The sequence below is a fragment of the Bos indicus x Bos taurus genome, chromosome 12 (genome assembly GCF_003369695.1).
Source record: "Bos indicus x Bos taurus breed Angus x Brahman F1 hybrid chromosome 12, Bos_hybrid_MaternalHap_v2.0, whole genome shotgun sequence".
Taxonomy (NCBI): Eukaryota; Metazoa; Chordata; class Mammalia; order Artiodactyla; family Bovidae; genus Bos; species Bos indicus x Bos taurus.
Genome location: NC_040087.1, coordinates 16,050,781 through 16,063,546, shown reverse-complemented (window position 1 = coordinate 16,063,546; position 12,766 = coordinate 16,050,781). Strand labels below are relative to the sequence as shown.

The window sequence follows — 12,766 nt, the reverse complement described above, 5'->3', positions numbered from 1 at the left end:
TATAGTGAGTTGGTGAATACGGGATGTGTATTTGCAAAATTGAGCATAATGCATTTTTTTTAGCCAACAGTTTTGTGTTAAAACTCTTCACTGTCTTGTGTGGTTCGTTGTCACTGAGAAAAAGTACAGCAGAAATGAAGTGCAAATATAAAAAAGGAAATCCATTTAAAACAACATTCTGTCACAAATTTTAAATATTTTTTTAAAGTCAGTAACTTCACTAAAATGCCCCAAATGTAAATAGAAACACTTCTCACCCCACTTATCCCTTCCCCATTGGGAAATTCCGTAAGCTTTAATGGAACTCCTGTTTGAAACATGGGCCTGTGAATTAGCTACTGTGTTAGTACCTTAGTCGTTTCGACTCTTTGCTACCCCATGGACTGTAGCCTGCCAGGCTCCTCTATCCATGGAATTCTCCAGGCAAGAATACACTGCTGCTGCTACTGCTGCTAAGTCGCTTCAGTCGTGTCCGACTCTGTGCGACCCCATAGACGGAAGCCCACCAGGCTCCCACATCCCTGGGATTCTCCAGGCAAGAACACTGGAGTGGGTTGCCATTTCCTTCTCCAGTGCATGAAAGAGAAAAGTGAAAGTGAAGTCTCTCAGTTGTGTCCGACTTTTATAAGGTGACCCCATGGACTGCAGCCTACCAGGCTCCTCCATCCAAAGACAAATCCATTTTCTGTTGCATTCTCTTTCTGCCCACTAGAGGGCAGCAATCATGCGCAGGGAAAGGGAAATTACTCCAGTACTAGCAAAGTTTCTTAATCAACACTAGCCTTTCTGAGAATACCTAAAAAGTCCCTCAAATTCCCATTAGACTTCTTAGACAATCAGATTCCCTTCCTCTTTTCTAAAATACTTAGAGAAATTTGATAACTGCCTTTGAAGTTATCTTGCCTTTGAAGTTATCTGTTGACTTGGCCAAACATATTCATTTGAAATATGAACATAACCATATCCCTAAAAATGACATTTATGTGAAAATTGTGTTTTAGTCATATATTTCTGTGTTTCAAACTACTCCAAAATGTCGGGGTTTTAAACCTATCTCTCAATTCTCTTGGTATCAGAATTCTGGGCAGTTCTGCTTCATGTGATGTTGTCTGGGACTGTGTTCATCACCCAGGGGCTTAAATGCGCTGGAATGTCCAAACTGGCTCGCTCTGCTGGCTGGCAGTTGATCCTGGCTGCTGCTTGGGAGTTCAGCAGGGACCATTAACCAGAGCATCCAATTATCATTCTTCCTGTGGCTTAGACATCTCAGAGCATGGCAGCTGGTTTCCAAGAGGGACCATCCCAAGGATGAGCATCCCAGAAGGAGGGAGCATTCCCGAACACAGGAAGCAGAAGTTTCCAGCCCAGACATGGCTTTCTCCAGCCCTCTAAATACTAACAGTAGTCACAGAGTCAGCCTAGATTCAAGGAGAGGAAATCAGCTCCATCTCCTGACGTGAGGAGCAGCCTGGATCACAGGGAGGAGAGAAACAGTGTGGACCTTCTTTCAGTTCAGTTCAGTTCAGTCGCTCAGTCGTGTCTGACTCTTTGCGACCCCATGGACTGCAGCACGCCAGGCCTCCTTGTCCATCACCAACTTCCGGAGTTTACTCAAACTCATGGACTCATGTCCATTAGTTGGTGATGCCATCCAACCATCTCATCCTCTGTCGTCCCCTTCTCCTCCCGCCCCCAATCTTTCCCAGCATCAGGGTCTTTTCAAATGAGTCAGCTCTTCGCATCAGGTGTCAAAGTATTGGAGCTTCAGCTTCAACATCAGTCCTTCCAATGAACACCCAGGACTGATCTCCTTTAGGATGGACTAGTTGGATCTCCTTGTAGTCTAAGGGACTCTCAAGAGACTTCTCCAACACCACAGTTCAAAAGCATCAATTCTTCTGCGCTCAGCTTTCCTTGTAGTCCAACTCTCATATCCATACATGACTACTGGAAAAATCATAGCTTTGACTAGCCGGACCTTTGTTGACAAAGTAATGTCTCTGCTTTTTAATATGCTGTCTAGGTTGGTCATAGCTTTTCTTCCAGGGAGCAAGCCTCTTTTAATTTCATGGCTGCAATCACCATCTGCAGTGATTTTGGAGCCCCCCAAAATAAAGTCTGTTACTGTTTCCATTGTTTCCCCGTCTATTTGCCATGAAGTGATGAGACCGGATGCCATGATCTTAGTTTTCTGCATGTTGAGGACAATCTCTGGGGACCAAAAAGTGGAGTCCAGTTAAGACAAAGGCTATTTCTTTGATAATGAACAAGGACCTTCTGTAGAGCACAGGAAGCTCTGCTCAGTGTTATGTGGCAGCCTGGATGGGAGGGGATTTTAGGGGAGAATGGGTTGGGAAGATGCCCTGGAGAAGGGAATGGCAACCCACTCCAGTATCCTTGCCTGGAGAATTCCATGGATAGAGGAGCCTGGTGGGCTTCAGTCCATGGGGTCGCAAAGAGTCAGACATGACTGAGCAACTCTCCCTCACTCACTCATATGTGTGTATAGTTGAGTTGCTTTGCTGTCCACCTGAAACTATTACAACATTGTTAACTGGCTAAACTCCAATATAAAGTAAAAAGTTAAAAAATTTGAAAAATATAAAATAAGAAAAAGTCTGTTTCTTACCTTTTGGGAAGATAATTATAAGTCATAAGGGGTGCAAAGAAATATTTCTTTACTTACTAAATAAGAATTTCTTCTCGATGTGGTATCTTAAGAAGATGCATATCAGTCACTCCTGTGTTGTCGCCTCTCTGCAGAACTGTTGCCTAACGCAGTAAAAAATGGCCAGAGGATCAGTGTCCGAGGAAGAAATGCTGGAGCTCAGAGAAGCTTTTGCCAAAGTGGGTGAGTGAACCTGATACCTCAAGTCACACAATTCTCTACTTTTTTAGTAGCTTCAGGACAGAATCAATGACTGGTAACATGAGCAAAATAGTAGAAAGGGCAGGAATACAGTGCTATTGATTACAGGAGCTAGGGAAATATTTTTGAAAGCTATTCTTCAAGAAAATTACTTCTTTCTCTATCAAAACATGGCATATGAGCCCTTTTTCACCTGTAGCTTTTCCTGGAAATGACCACTAAGTCTCAGCTTTTATAGCTTGTCTTTTTTTTTTTTTTTTAATTTCCTTTGTTTTTATAGTATTCCTTATTTCCCAGATGACTCAGTGGTAAAGAATCCATCTACCATCTAGTAAGAGATTCGGGTTTGATCCCTGGGTCGGGAAGATCCCCTGGAGAAGGAACTGGCAGCCCTCTCCAGTATTCTTGCCTGGAGAATCCCATGGACAGAGGAGCCTGGTGGGCTACAGTCCACGGGGTCTCTGTAGAGTCAGATATATAACTTAGTGACTGCTGCTGCTGCTAAGTCGCTTCAGTCGTGTCCGACTCTGTGCGACCCCATAGATGGCAGCCCACCAGGCTCCACCATCCCTGGGATTCTCCAGGCAAGAACACTGGAGTGGGTTGCCATTTCCTTCTCCAGTGCATGAAAGTGAAAAGTGAAAGTGAAGTCGCTGAGTCGTGTCCGACTCTTAGCGACCTCATGGACTGCAGCCCACCAGGCTCCTCCGTCCATGGGATTTTCAGGCAATAGTACTGGAGTGGGGTGCCATCTCCTTCTCTGAACTTAATGACTAAACAACAACAAATACTTTTTCTTAATCTGTAGCTCCAAGTCTGTGATTTATTTTCCCATCTGTTTCTGTAAGAGTCTCTTCAGCTTGTTGGCAGAACCTCTTTGTTGAAATTTTGACTCTTGGGTGCTGGAAATGATGGTAACACCCATTTATAATAGCAGGAGGTCTCTTGTGAGATTCTGACTTTGCATGGGGTCAGCTCACAACCCCCGAATGACCCCTTCTCCCCACCACTGTCCTCCCATCAGGCCTTCTCTCACCTCTCTTTGTGCTGTGACCCAAATTGCCCTGAGCCATCAGCTCCTCATTTGCCTTACAGATACCGATGGCAATGGGTACATCAGCTGCAGTGAACTGAATGACTTGTTCAAGGCTGCCTGCTTGCCTCTGCCTGGGTACCGGGTGAGAGAAATTACAGAAAACCTGATGACCACAGGTGACCTGGACCAGGATGGGAAGATCAGCTTTGATGAGTTTATCAAGGTGAGTAGGATGCAGAAGCCAAGGAGATGCATTTGAAACATGGAAGTTCAATTTGAGAAATACCAGGAATACAAAATACAGTCTCACCTTTCTTGCTTCAGCATAGCTTATTGTTTCCTTTATGGTTTTCTACATCACAGATTAGGTTTCTAAAGAGACATTATGTTTTTGCAGGTTTTTCATGGCTTGAAAAGCACAGAGGTTGCCAAGACCTTTAGAAAAGCTATCAATAAGAAGGAAGGGATTTGTGCGATCGGGGGCACTTCCGAGCAGTCTAGTGTTGGCACTCAACACTCATACTCAGGTAGGTGTACCAGCGTGGGAGCCGGGAAGCAGAGGTGGAGAGACGGTTGGGTGAACTGGGGACAAGGGGAGAGCGAACCATGTCGAAAGGATCCACATCTTTTGTGGTTACAGATTCCAGACTCAGCATTCAAACCTAAAGGGTGCAAAGAAAGACAGAAGTTAACCTGAGTTTATTAACTACTGCTTATCTTCCTGTGTATAAGTGGGCCCACAGTTCTGGCTCTAGATAGGGTCCAATGCCAAGTAATTTCATCAGCATTTAAAAAGTACATTACAGGGGCTTCCCTGGTGGTCCAGTGGCTAAGACTCTGCACTCCTAATACAGGGGCCCTGGGTTCAATCCCTGGTCAGGGAACTAGATCCCACCTGCCGCAACTAAGACTCGGTGCAGCCAAATAAATACGTGAATTAAAAAAAAAATTTTTTTTAAAGCATATTAAAGGCTGCCAAAACTCCTCTGAAAATCTTTTGAACAAAAAGGCTTCTACCTCCAAAATTCATGATGGTTCTTAATTCTTGCTGAGCAGTCCAAAAAAAAAATTGTGTTTTCATTGATTTGGAGGAAAATTGTGTATTTATTCTGAAGGCTGCCATCCATCAGCCTTCATGGAAACTTCTAATAGCCCAAACAGTACAGTAATCCAATAATTCCAGTAATTCCTGAGGTCTTCAAAACACAGTTTGATCTTAAAGATCAGCTCATGGTTATGTATCATTCTTAATGGCAAAGACCAAGTTCAGTCTTTTATTTTTAAATATAGCAAATTTTACAGGCTTTTGCTTTGTAAATGTGCATAGGAATCTTCAAGACAATAATATGCTGTGTGAAATCTTCAAGACAGTAATATGCTATGCATTGTTTCCCAAACTGTTGTGAGTCAGAATTCTTCTGAGGGACATTCTTGCTTTCAGTAATGCACAATTTGGGAAACACAGTGCTGGGCTATAAGGCATAACTTGAAGCTTTATTAAAATTTCTAAAGTAAATTTCTAGCAGCTTTACTGATACGAAAGAAATATCATATCACAAGTGATTTCATTTCATAGCAATTTCATCATACAATTTTCCCCCACTATCTGAAAGTACAGTGTTTCTATGAAACCTTCTGTAAACCCAAGTGGTGCAAAGTGAAGAAGCAGTTGCTGCTGCTGCTAAGTCTCTTCAGTCGTGTCCGACTCTGTGCGACCCCATAGACGGCAGCCCACCAGGCTCCCCCGTTCCTGGGATTCTCCAGGCAAGAACACTGGAGTGGGTTGCCATTTCCTTCTCCAATGCATGAAAGTGAAAAGTGAAAGGGAAGGTGCTCAGTCGTGTCCGACTCTTCGCGACCCCATGGACTGCAGCCCACCAGGCTCCTCCGTCCATGGGATTTTCCAGGCAAGAGTGCTGGAGTGGGCTGCCATCGCAAAGTGAAGAAGCAGTTACCTTAGGTCATATCTTGCTGATGGATGCACGGAATACATTGAGATGAGACAGATGCTCACAGACTCAGTTCAGAGCGATAGCGGCTTGATGCTGGGATGCTGTGTGTAGTCCCAAGAAAGGAGCTGGGCGGCAGTCCTCTCCCTGCTGGGATACCCACTGCTTCTGCAAAACAAACACTGAGCACTATTTTTACTTTTCACCTGTTTTCAAAAAAGCGAAAATCCCCTGCGGGTTTCTCGTGGTGAGCAAAAACAGGTACTGATGTAGCTCTTTTGCAAAAACAAGGTGGCATCAAGTGAACTTTTGAAAAGCAGAGATGCCTGTAATTGTGTAAAGAATCTCAGAGACATTGCAAAGATGGCCTGTGATCGCCCCACGCTGAAAGCAGCAGGGTGAGAGGCTGAACCCTGAGTTTTATCATGTAAGCATTGGACCGTATTCATATTTAGATTGTATAGAAATACACATAAACATTTAATTATTTATGTATTTACATATATAAAAATAGATAGTGGCTCAGACAGCAAAGGGTCTGCCTGCAATGCAGGAGACCTGGGTTTGATCCCTGGGTTGGGAAGATTCCCTACACAGGGAGTAGGAAATGGCAACCACTCCAGTATTCTTGCCTGGGAAATTCCATGGACAGAGGAGCCTGTTGGGATATAGTCCATGGAGTTGCAAAGAACTGAACATAACTGGGTGATTTTCACTTCACTTCACTTCATTTTTGCATTTACTTCTAAATATATTTGCATATCTATAGCTTCTGAATTTGCTTACTATATGTATGTTTTATGACTTGGACATAAAAGAGATTCTGTGCCTATTTCCCAAATCATCTGAGATTTTTTATTATCAATAAAGGTGAGATGATAGGATAATGGACCTGATGAACCTCACAATGTCTCTTCTGGGCATGAGAATCTAAGAGCCATGTGTGTATATGATTTTGCTTGTACCAGATTTTCACTTTGCAGATAAGTCACTTTAATCATTTACTTGCAGAGGAAGAGAAGTATGCCTTTGTCAACTGGATAAACAAAGCCCTGGAAAATGACCCCGATTGTCGGCACGTCATCCCAATGGATCCTAACACCAATGATCTCTTCAGTGCTGTTGGAGATGGCATCGTGCTTTGGTAAAAAAAAAAAACACTCCCTTCTTGGCTTCCAAAAGTTTCCCTAGAATTTTCTGGAATACCCACCATCACTGTGTTGATCCTTTTAGGCTCACTTCCTTTGATGCTAAGCTGGATCTGATGCTTTTCTGGATTTTCATGTGGAAGGTCCAGGAGAGCAAACTGATTTCAAAAGCAATTTATGGGACTTCCCTGGTGGTCCAGCAGTTAGAACTTCCGCTTCCAACGCAGGGGGTGGGGGTTCAATCCCTGGTCAGGGATCTAAAATCCCACAGGCCTCTCAGCCAAAAAACCAAAATATAAAGTAGAGGCAATACTGTAACAAATTCAATAAAGACTTAAAAATGGTACACTTTTTTTTTTTAAAGCAACTAATAATGAGAAATATAAAACTACTCTCACTCGGGTGGAGGAGAAGGAGGCATAGATCAGAGAGAAACGTGAACACAGGGCCATAGGAACACAAGGTCAATAGCAATTACTTTTGGATTCTATGCCATTTTTCTTCATCTGAGCATGGCCCGTCATGAGAGTGCATAGAATTGAATAGGAAACAGCAGCATGATGATCAAAGCACCTGACGCCAGTCCTCAAGCAGAGGGACTGTTGAGTGGTGCTCACATGCTGGGGGCGCCTGGAAGAGGAGGGCTGTATCCTCTCCATGGGAGGCCTCTCAGCGCCGTCGGTCCGTTCAGGACGGTGTCTTTGAAAGAGCCGCTGTGGCTGTTGCTTTGGCAGCCTCTCTGACATCGTGAAACGTGGAGTAATTGAGGAGGCTTGAAATGCCTCGTCTCAGGTGGGCTCAGGAATTGAAGGAAAGGATGAGTGGGCAGGACTTTAACCAACCTCCCCCCTCCATCCTTCCTCTGCTCTGACCCGAGCAATTGAGATTTCATTTTTATAAAGTTCAACTTAAAAAAAAAAAAAAGGCATCAAGAACCTAGCGCACAGGATCAGGTCCTGACTCCTTCCGCGGGTACCCCATGCATCGCCTGGTCTTCCCTCAATCTCCTAGCCCTACCTGCCAAGACCTGCATGACTCAGGCCCCCAGTCCAGGGTACCAGTGAAGGGCTCCACCAGCAGCCATGCTCACTCTTCCCCATACACAGCCTGCTTACATCTTGCAACTCTGGTTTTGCCTTTTATTTTCCTTTTTAAGAATGCCCTTCCCCACCCTCTCCTCCTACATGAATCCATTTACTATAAAGGTTTCTGGTCTGTTCCAACTCCTGGTGATCTCTCCCTTCACTGAATTCTTAAAGCGCATATAGTTTGTAGTCCTTAAGGAGCCATTATAGTGCTCTGCTTTGGGCTGTTAACATAACTTTATCTTTTGTCTCTGAAATTTGACTATAAGCTTTTCTTTTTAATAAATAAATTTTATTTATTTTTAAATGATAAAATAAGTAAAATTAAATAATAAAATAAATTTATTTATTTGGCTACACTGGGTCTTAGTTGCAAAACACAGGATCTTTAATCTTAGCTGGGGCATGCAGGGTCTTTTTAGTTGAGGCATGCAGTATCTAGTTCCCTGAGTAGGGATTGAACCCTGGCCCTCTCCACTGGGAGTGTGGAGTCTTAGCCCCTGAACCACCAGGAGAATCCCCCAACTATAAGCTTTTCAAAGACAGGGATATCTTTTTCTTTTCTGAGCCATGCTGCTCTCCTTCCATCTCTCATAGCTTCCAGTTCACTATTAGTTTCGTATTTTTCAAATAATGATTTAGGGGTTTGGTTTGCCTAAATTCCAGTGAAGTGCTTTTTATTTAAATAATGTACACACACACACACACAGCAAAGTTGTGGAAATACATACTTAAAGAACAACCATAAGAAAAGGTAGTTGCTTAAAAATTGTTAGGAAAGATGTCAATGCTGATTTCTTTTATTTAAAAAAAGGAATAATCACATTCAAGGTTGTTATTCTTTGATTTTGTTGTTGTTCCTTTGGATTTTTTCCCCCAACTTCTTTAAATAAGATGGAAGTGGCCAAAGAACTTTTATTTTTAATAACCTCATGGAGGTTAAACCAATGCAAAGTGGATAAAATCAGTTTTTCATAATTAATAATTGCTTATTTTGAATGTCTGGTCAATATGTTAGATACTTAAGTGGCAGACATTTCTAAAGTACAGATACTGTAATGATTACAGGAGATAATAAAACATTTCATCATATGGTTAGTTGAAGGTATAGAGTTTGACCAGATATCAAATAGAAATTTAGACATTATATACACTCAGATTATGTATGGATAATCTATATGGTGGGGGCAAGTCTCATGACTGAGAAAGAGAAGAACTCATGGAGAATTTGCTTTGGCTATCCACCCAGAATTTCCTAATTAAAGGAACCAGAATAATTGTTCAGCTTTTTGGTGAATGAATGAAGTAGGATCCTTATTTCTTACTTCACTGTATTAGTAAGACTTCAAGGAGGATTAACCTTTTCCACAAATAGTTTGAATCTAGTTAAATTGCATGACTGATTTTATATTTGAACACTGAGTAGTGCAGATTATGGTGCTGTCTTATCTGCTTATGGCATCACTAGAATTTTAATTCCATGTCATTAGGCTCTTTTATTTAGAAGCCTGCTTTCTTTCATTGTTTCTCTTTCAGTAAAATGATCAATCTGTCAGTGCCAGACACAATTGATGAGAGGACCATCAACAAAAAGAAACTCACCCCTTTCACCATTCAGGTACATCTTCCCTGTTTCCTTAATTAATGCAGCATTGTGCTTAGAAGGCATGGGTCATCACTGCCAAGCTGGGCTTTTTCAGATGCTCAAACATTATTCCTCCAACCCAGGCTCTGGGCTGGTGATCTGTCATGACCAGTGGGCACAGGGGAAAACATTTTTACTTCATCTTTTATTAATATTGTGGGGCTAGGGGGAGTTGGTGAGTGTTAGTCATTGGGGGTAGACTTTGTTTGTTTTGACCACTTATGAATAAAATTCACACTGGCTCAAGTTTTAACTCAGACTTCCCCTGGCAATTTATCTTTGAGCTGATGCCAGATACACAGCATTTTATCTGAAAAGATTAGCCTTTCTAAGAAGTGAGGGGGTGAACACGGGAAGTGCTCTGGCAGCCTCCACAGTGGTGAAGGGCGCAGCCACCAGTGTGATAAATATAACTTATTTTTATGCCTTCGATTTGTTGATTAACTGGAACAGTGACTGGTAGTAAGTAAGCTGCGTTTCTGTGCTGTGTTCCAGCATTTTAACATTATTATAATCTTCTCGCTCGGAAGCCACGTCTCACTTCTTAAATCATGAACAATAAATTATGTCCTGTTTGGATTTAAGCAACCCTGTGTTCCTAAAAGATGGAAGCTGCGATCAAAGCAAGAACTATGATTAAATGTATATGAAGGCACTTAACGTCATATTTAATCTTGCTGTTAAATTTTAGTCTTTGCCGTAACTGGACCCCGTATTTTTTTTACTTGTCATCTGAGCTCTGTGTGTGTGTGCTCAGTCGCTCAGTTGTGCCCGAATCTTTGTAACCCCATGGACTGTAGCCCACCAGGCTCCTCTGTCCATGGGATTTCCCAGGCAAGAATACTGGAGTGGGTTGCCATTTCCTACTCCAGGAGATCTTCTCGACCCAGGGATTGCACCCACATCTCCTGCGTCTCCTGCATCGGCAGGCAGGTTCTTTACCATGGAACCATCTGGGAAGCCCTTTCTTCTCCTGCGTCTCCTGCATTGGCAGGCAGATTCCTTACCATGGAGCCATCTGGGAAGCCCTTTCTTCTCATAGCTCTCTTCCAAATTCCCTGGTGGCCTGTGTTTTGTAAACAAGTTCTGTAGATCTTTGATTCTGGTAAGTCCTGCTTTGCAGACCCAGAATGGTAGTACAGTTGAGCCTTGAACAACAGGAGGGTTGGGGTGTCAACCCTCTGCTCCATCTGAAATCTGAATATAATTTACAGTCTGTGCTTCCTGTACTTGGTTCTTCCATAACCATGGTTCTTCATCTGTGGATTCGACCAGCCATAGATCATGGAGCACTATAGTATTCACTATATTTATACATTGGAGAAGGAAATGTATACTCCAGTATTCTTGCCTGGAGAATTCCATGGGTGGAGGAGCCTAGTGGGCCCTAGTCCGTGGGATCACAAAGAGTCGGACATGAGTGAGTGACTAACACAATATTTGTACATGGTGGGTCCATACACTTATGTGGGTCTGAGCAGCTCAAACCCATGGCTTTCAAGGTCAGCTATATAAAAACCCTGATTGAAAACTTCACTGACCCTATTCCAACTGTATATGTGTCACCTTACATAGATTGTTATTAGTTTATAAGAACATATAATCTGTATGTGTGTAGATAGGCATATGTGTATCTTTATATATGTTGTGTGTACTCAAGGACCCTAGATATTACGGATACTCAATAAATTATCCTAGTAAAAACTACCATGTCTTTTCCAGGAAGTTGATTTGTATCTTTTTCATTCCTTCAGTATCTAGTCTGCAAGTCAAAAAGCTGTTTTGGTGTTCTCTTTTATGACCTGATTTTCATCAACAGCTGGGTTATTGACAATAACCAGTGACAAGACAGTGACTGTCCTCAAAGGTGCCCCTTGACTGCTGGCTGATGGAGATGCTGAGTGTGGAGGCTCCATCACAGAGCAGTGTGAAAAAATAGGACTCGTTAGTTTCATCCTGACCAGGGTGAGCTGCCTGATCCTAGTATCTAGGTTGCTAGATTTTCTCTTCCAGACATTCCTGCTTTTTTCTGATATTTAAGCCTAGTGAAGACAATGCCTCTAGACCCGTGAACTTTCCAGAAGCAAAACACTGTTGCTTTGCCAGTCAATAATGATCATTTGGCATCTGCAAAGTCAAAAACAAGACTTGCATTACTTTTTCTCCTTCAGGAAAATTTGAACCTGGCTCTGAACTCTGCCTCAGCCATCGGGTGCCACGTGGTTAATATCGGCGCTGAGGACTTAAAGGAGGGGAAGCCTTACCTGGTCCTGGGACTGTTGTGGCAGGTCATCAAGATTGGGTTATTTGCCGACATCGAGCTCAGCAGAAACGAAGGTATGAACAAAGCCTCAGACGTGAATAATGGCCTGACTTTTCATTAATGCCGATGTTGAGGGTTGTACAAGGAAGATGTCATGAGTTGTCAAGCTCAGAATCTTCAGTTTTTGAAACTATAGTTATATCCAGTCCATTTTACTATAACCCATTCTGTCCACACTGCCCACTTTTTAAAACAACAGAGCAAATGTCTTTTAAAGACCACAGACTCATAAGGAGGCTTGTTTAGAGCCTGTAGCTCTGTCTAGCTGTCTGGGACTCCAACCTCAAGAGTTTTTCTGAGTTCACTTTGCCTTTAGACGCTTTGTAACAAATTAGGCTATTTTAAACTTGGATTTTACAAAGCAATTCGCGTTCATATACAGCAGTGATAGTACCAGATTAGGAGAAATGCAATCTCTTTTTACCAAGGTTGTAGGAAATTATATTTAGGGGTTCAGAGTTCTCAACCAGATATTGTAGCTGTCAGTCTTACTCCATCTGCTGTCAGCATCCTAACTGTTTCAACATTCAGCCTGTTCCTTGGACAGAAGTAGTATTGACAGATTCAATACTAAGCACTGTTACCTTTCATTTTTCCTGTATAGATCCTACTAATATGACATCTGTAGCCAGATTCTGGCCTTTAGTTATATATACATTTTGTGAACATGTCCAAATCAAAATACCCAGTGAAGACTTCTGGGGTACCATT

General features: G+C 42.5%; 1 protein-coding gene across 6 annotated transcripts in view; it reads left to right on the top strand.

The window, feature by feature from the left end:
- Positions 1-12,766, top strand: part of LCP1 (lymphocyte cytosolic protein 1) — a 104,831-nt gene that overhangs the window by 60,401 nt on the left and 31,664 nt on the right. For all 6 annotated transcript variants that reach the window (XM_027557209.1, XM_027557210.1, XM_027557212.1 and 3 more), the window contains exons 2-7: positions 2,764-2,851; positions 3,965-4,128; positions 4,303-4,432; positions 6,866-6,998; positions 9,624-9,705; positions 11,904-12,069. In XM_027557209.1, the coding sequence (XP_027413010.1) occupies positions 2,788-2,851; positions 3,965-4,128; positions 4,303-4,432; positions 6,866-6,998; positions 9,624-9,705; positions 11,904-12,069 (739 nt within the window). In that variant the 5' untranslated portion in view covers positions 2,764-2,787. The remainder of the gene's footprint in view (positions 1-2,763; positions 2,852-3,964; positions 4,129-4,302; positions 4,433-6,865; positions 6,999-9,623; positions 9,706-11,903; positions 12,070-12,766) is intronic.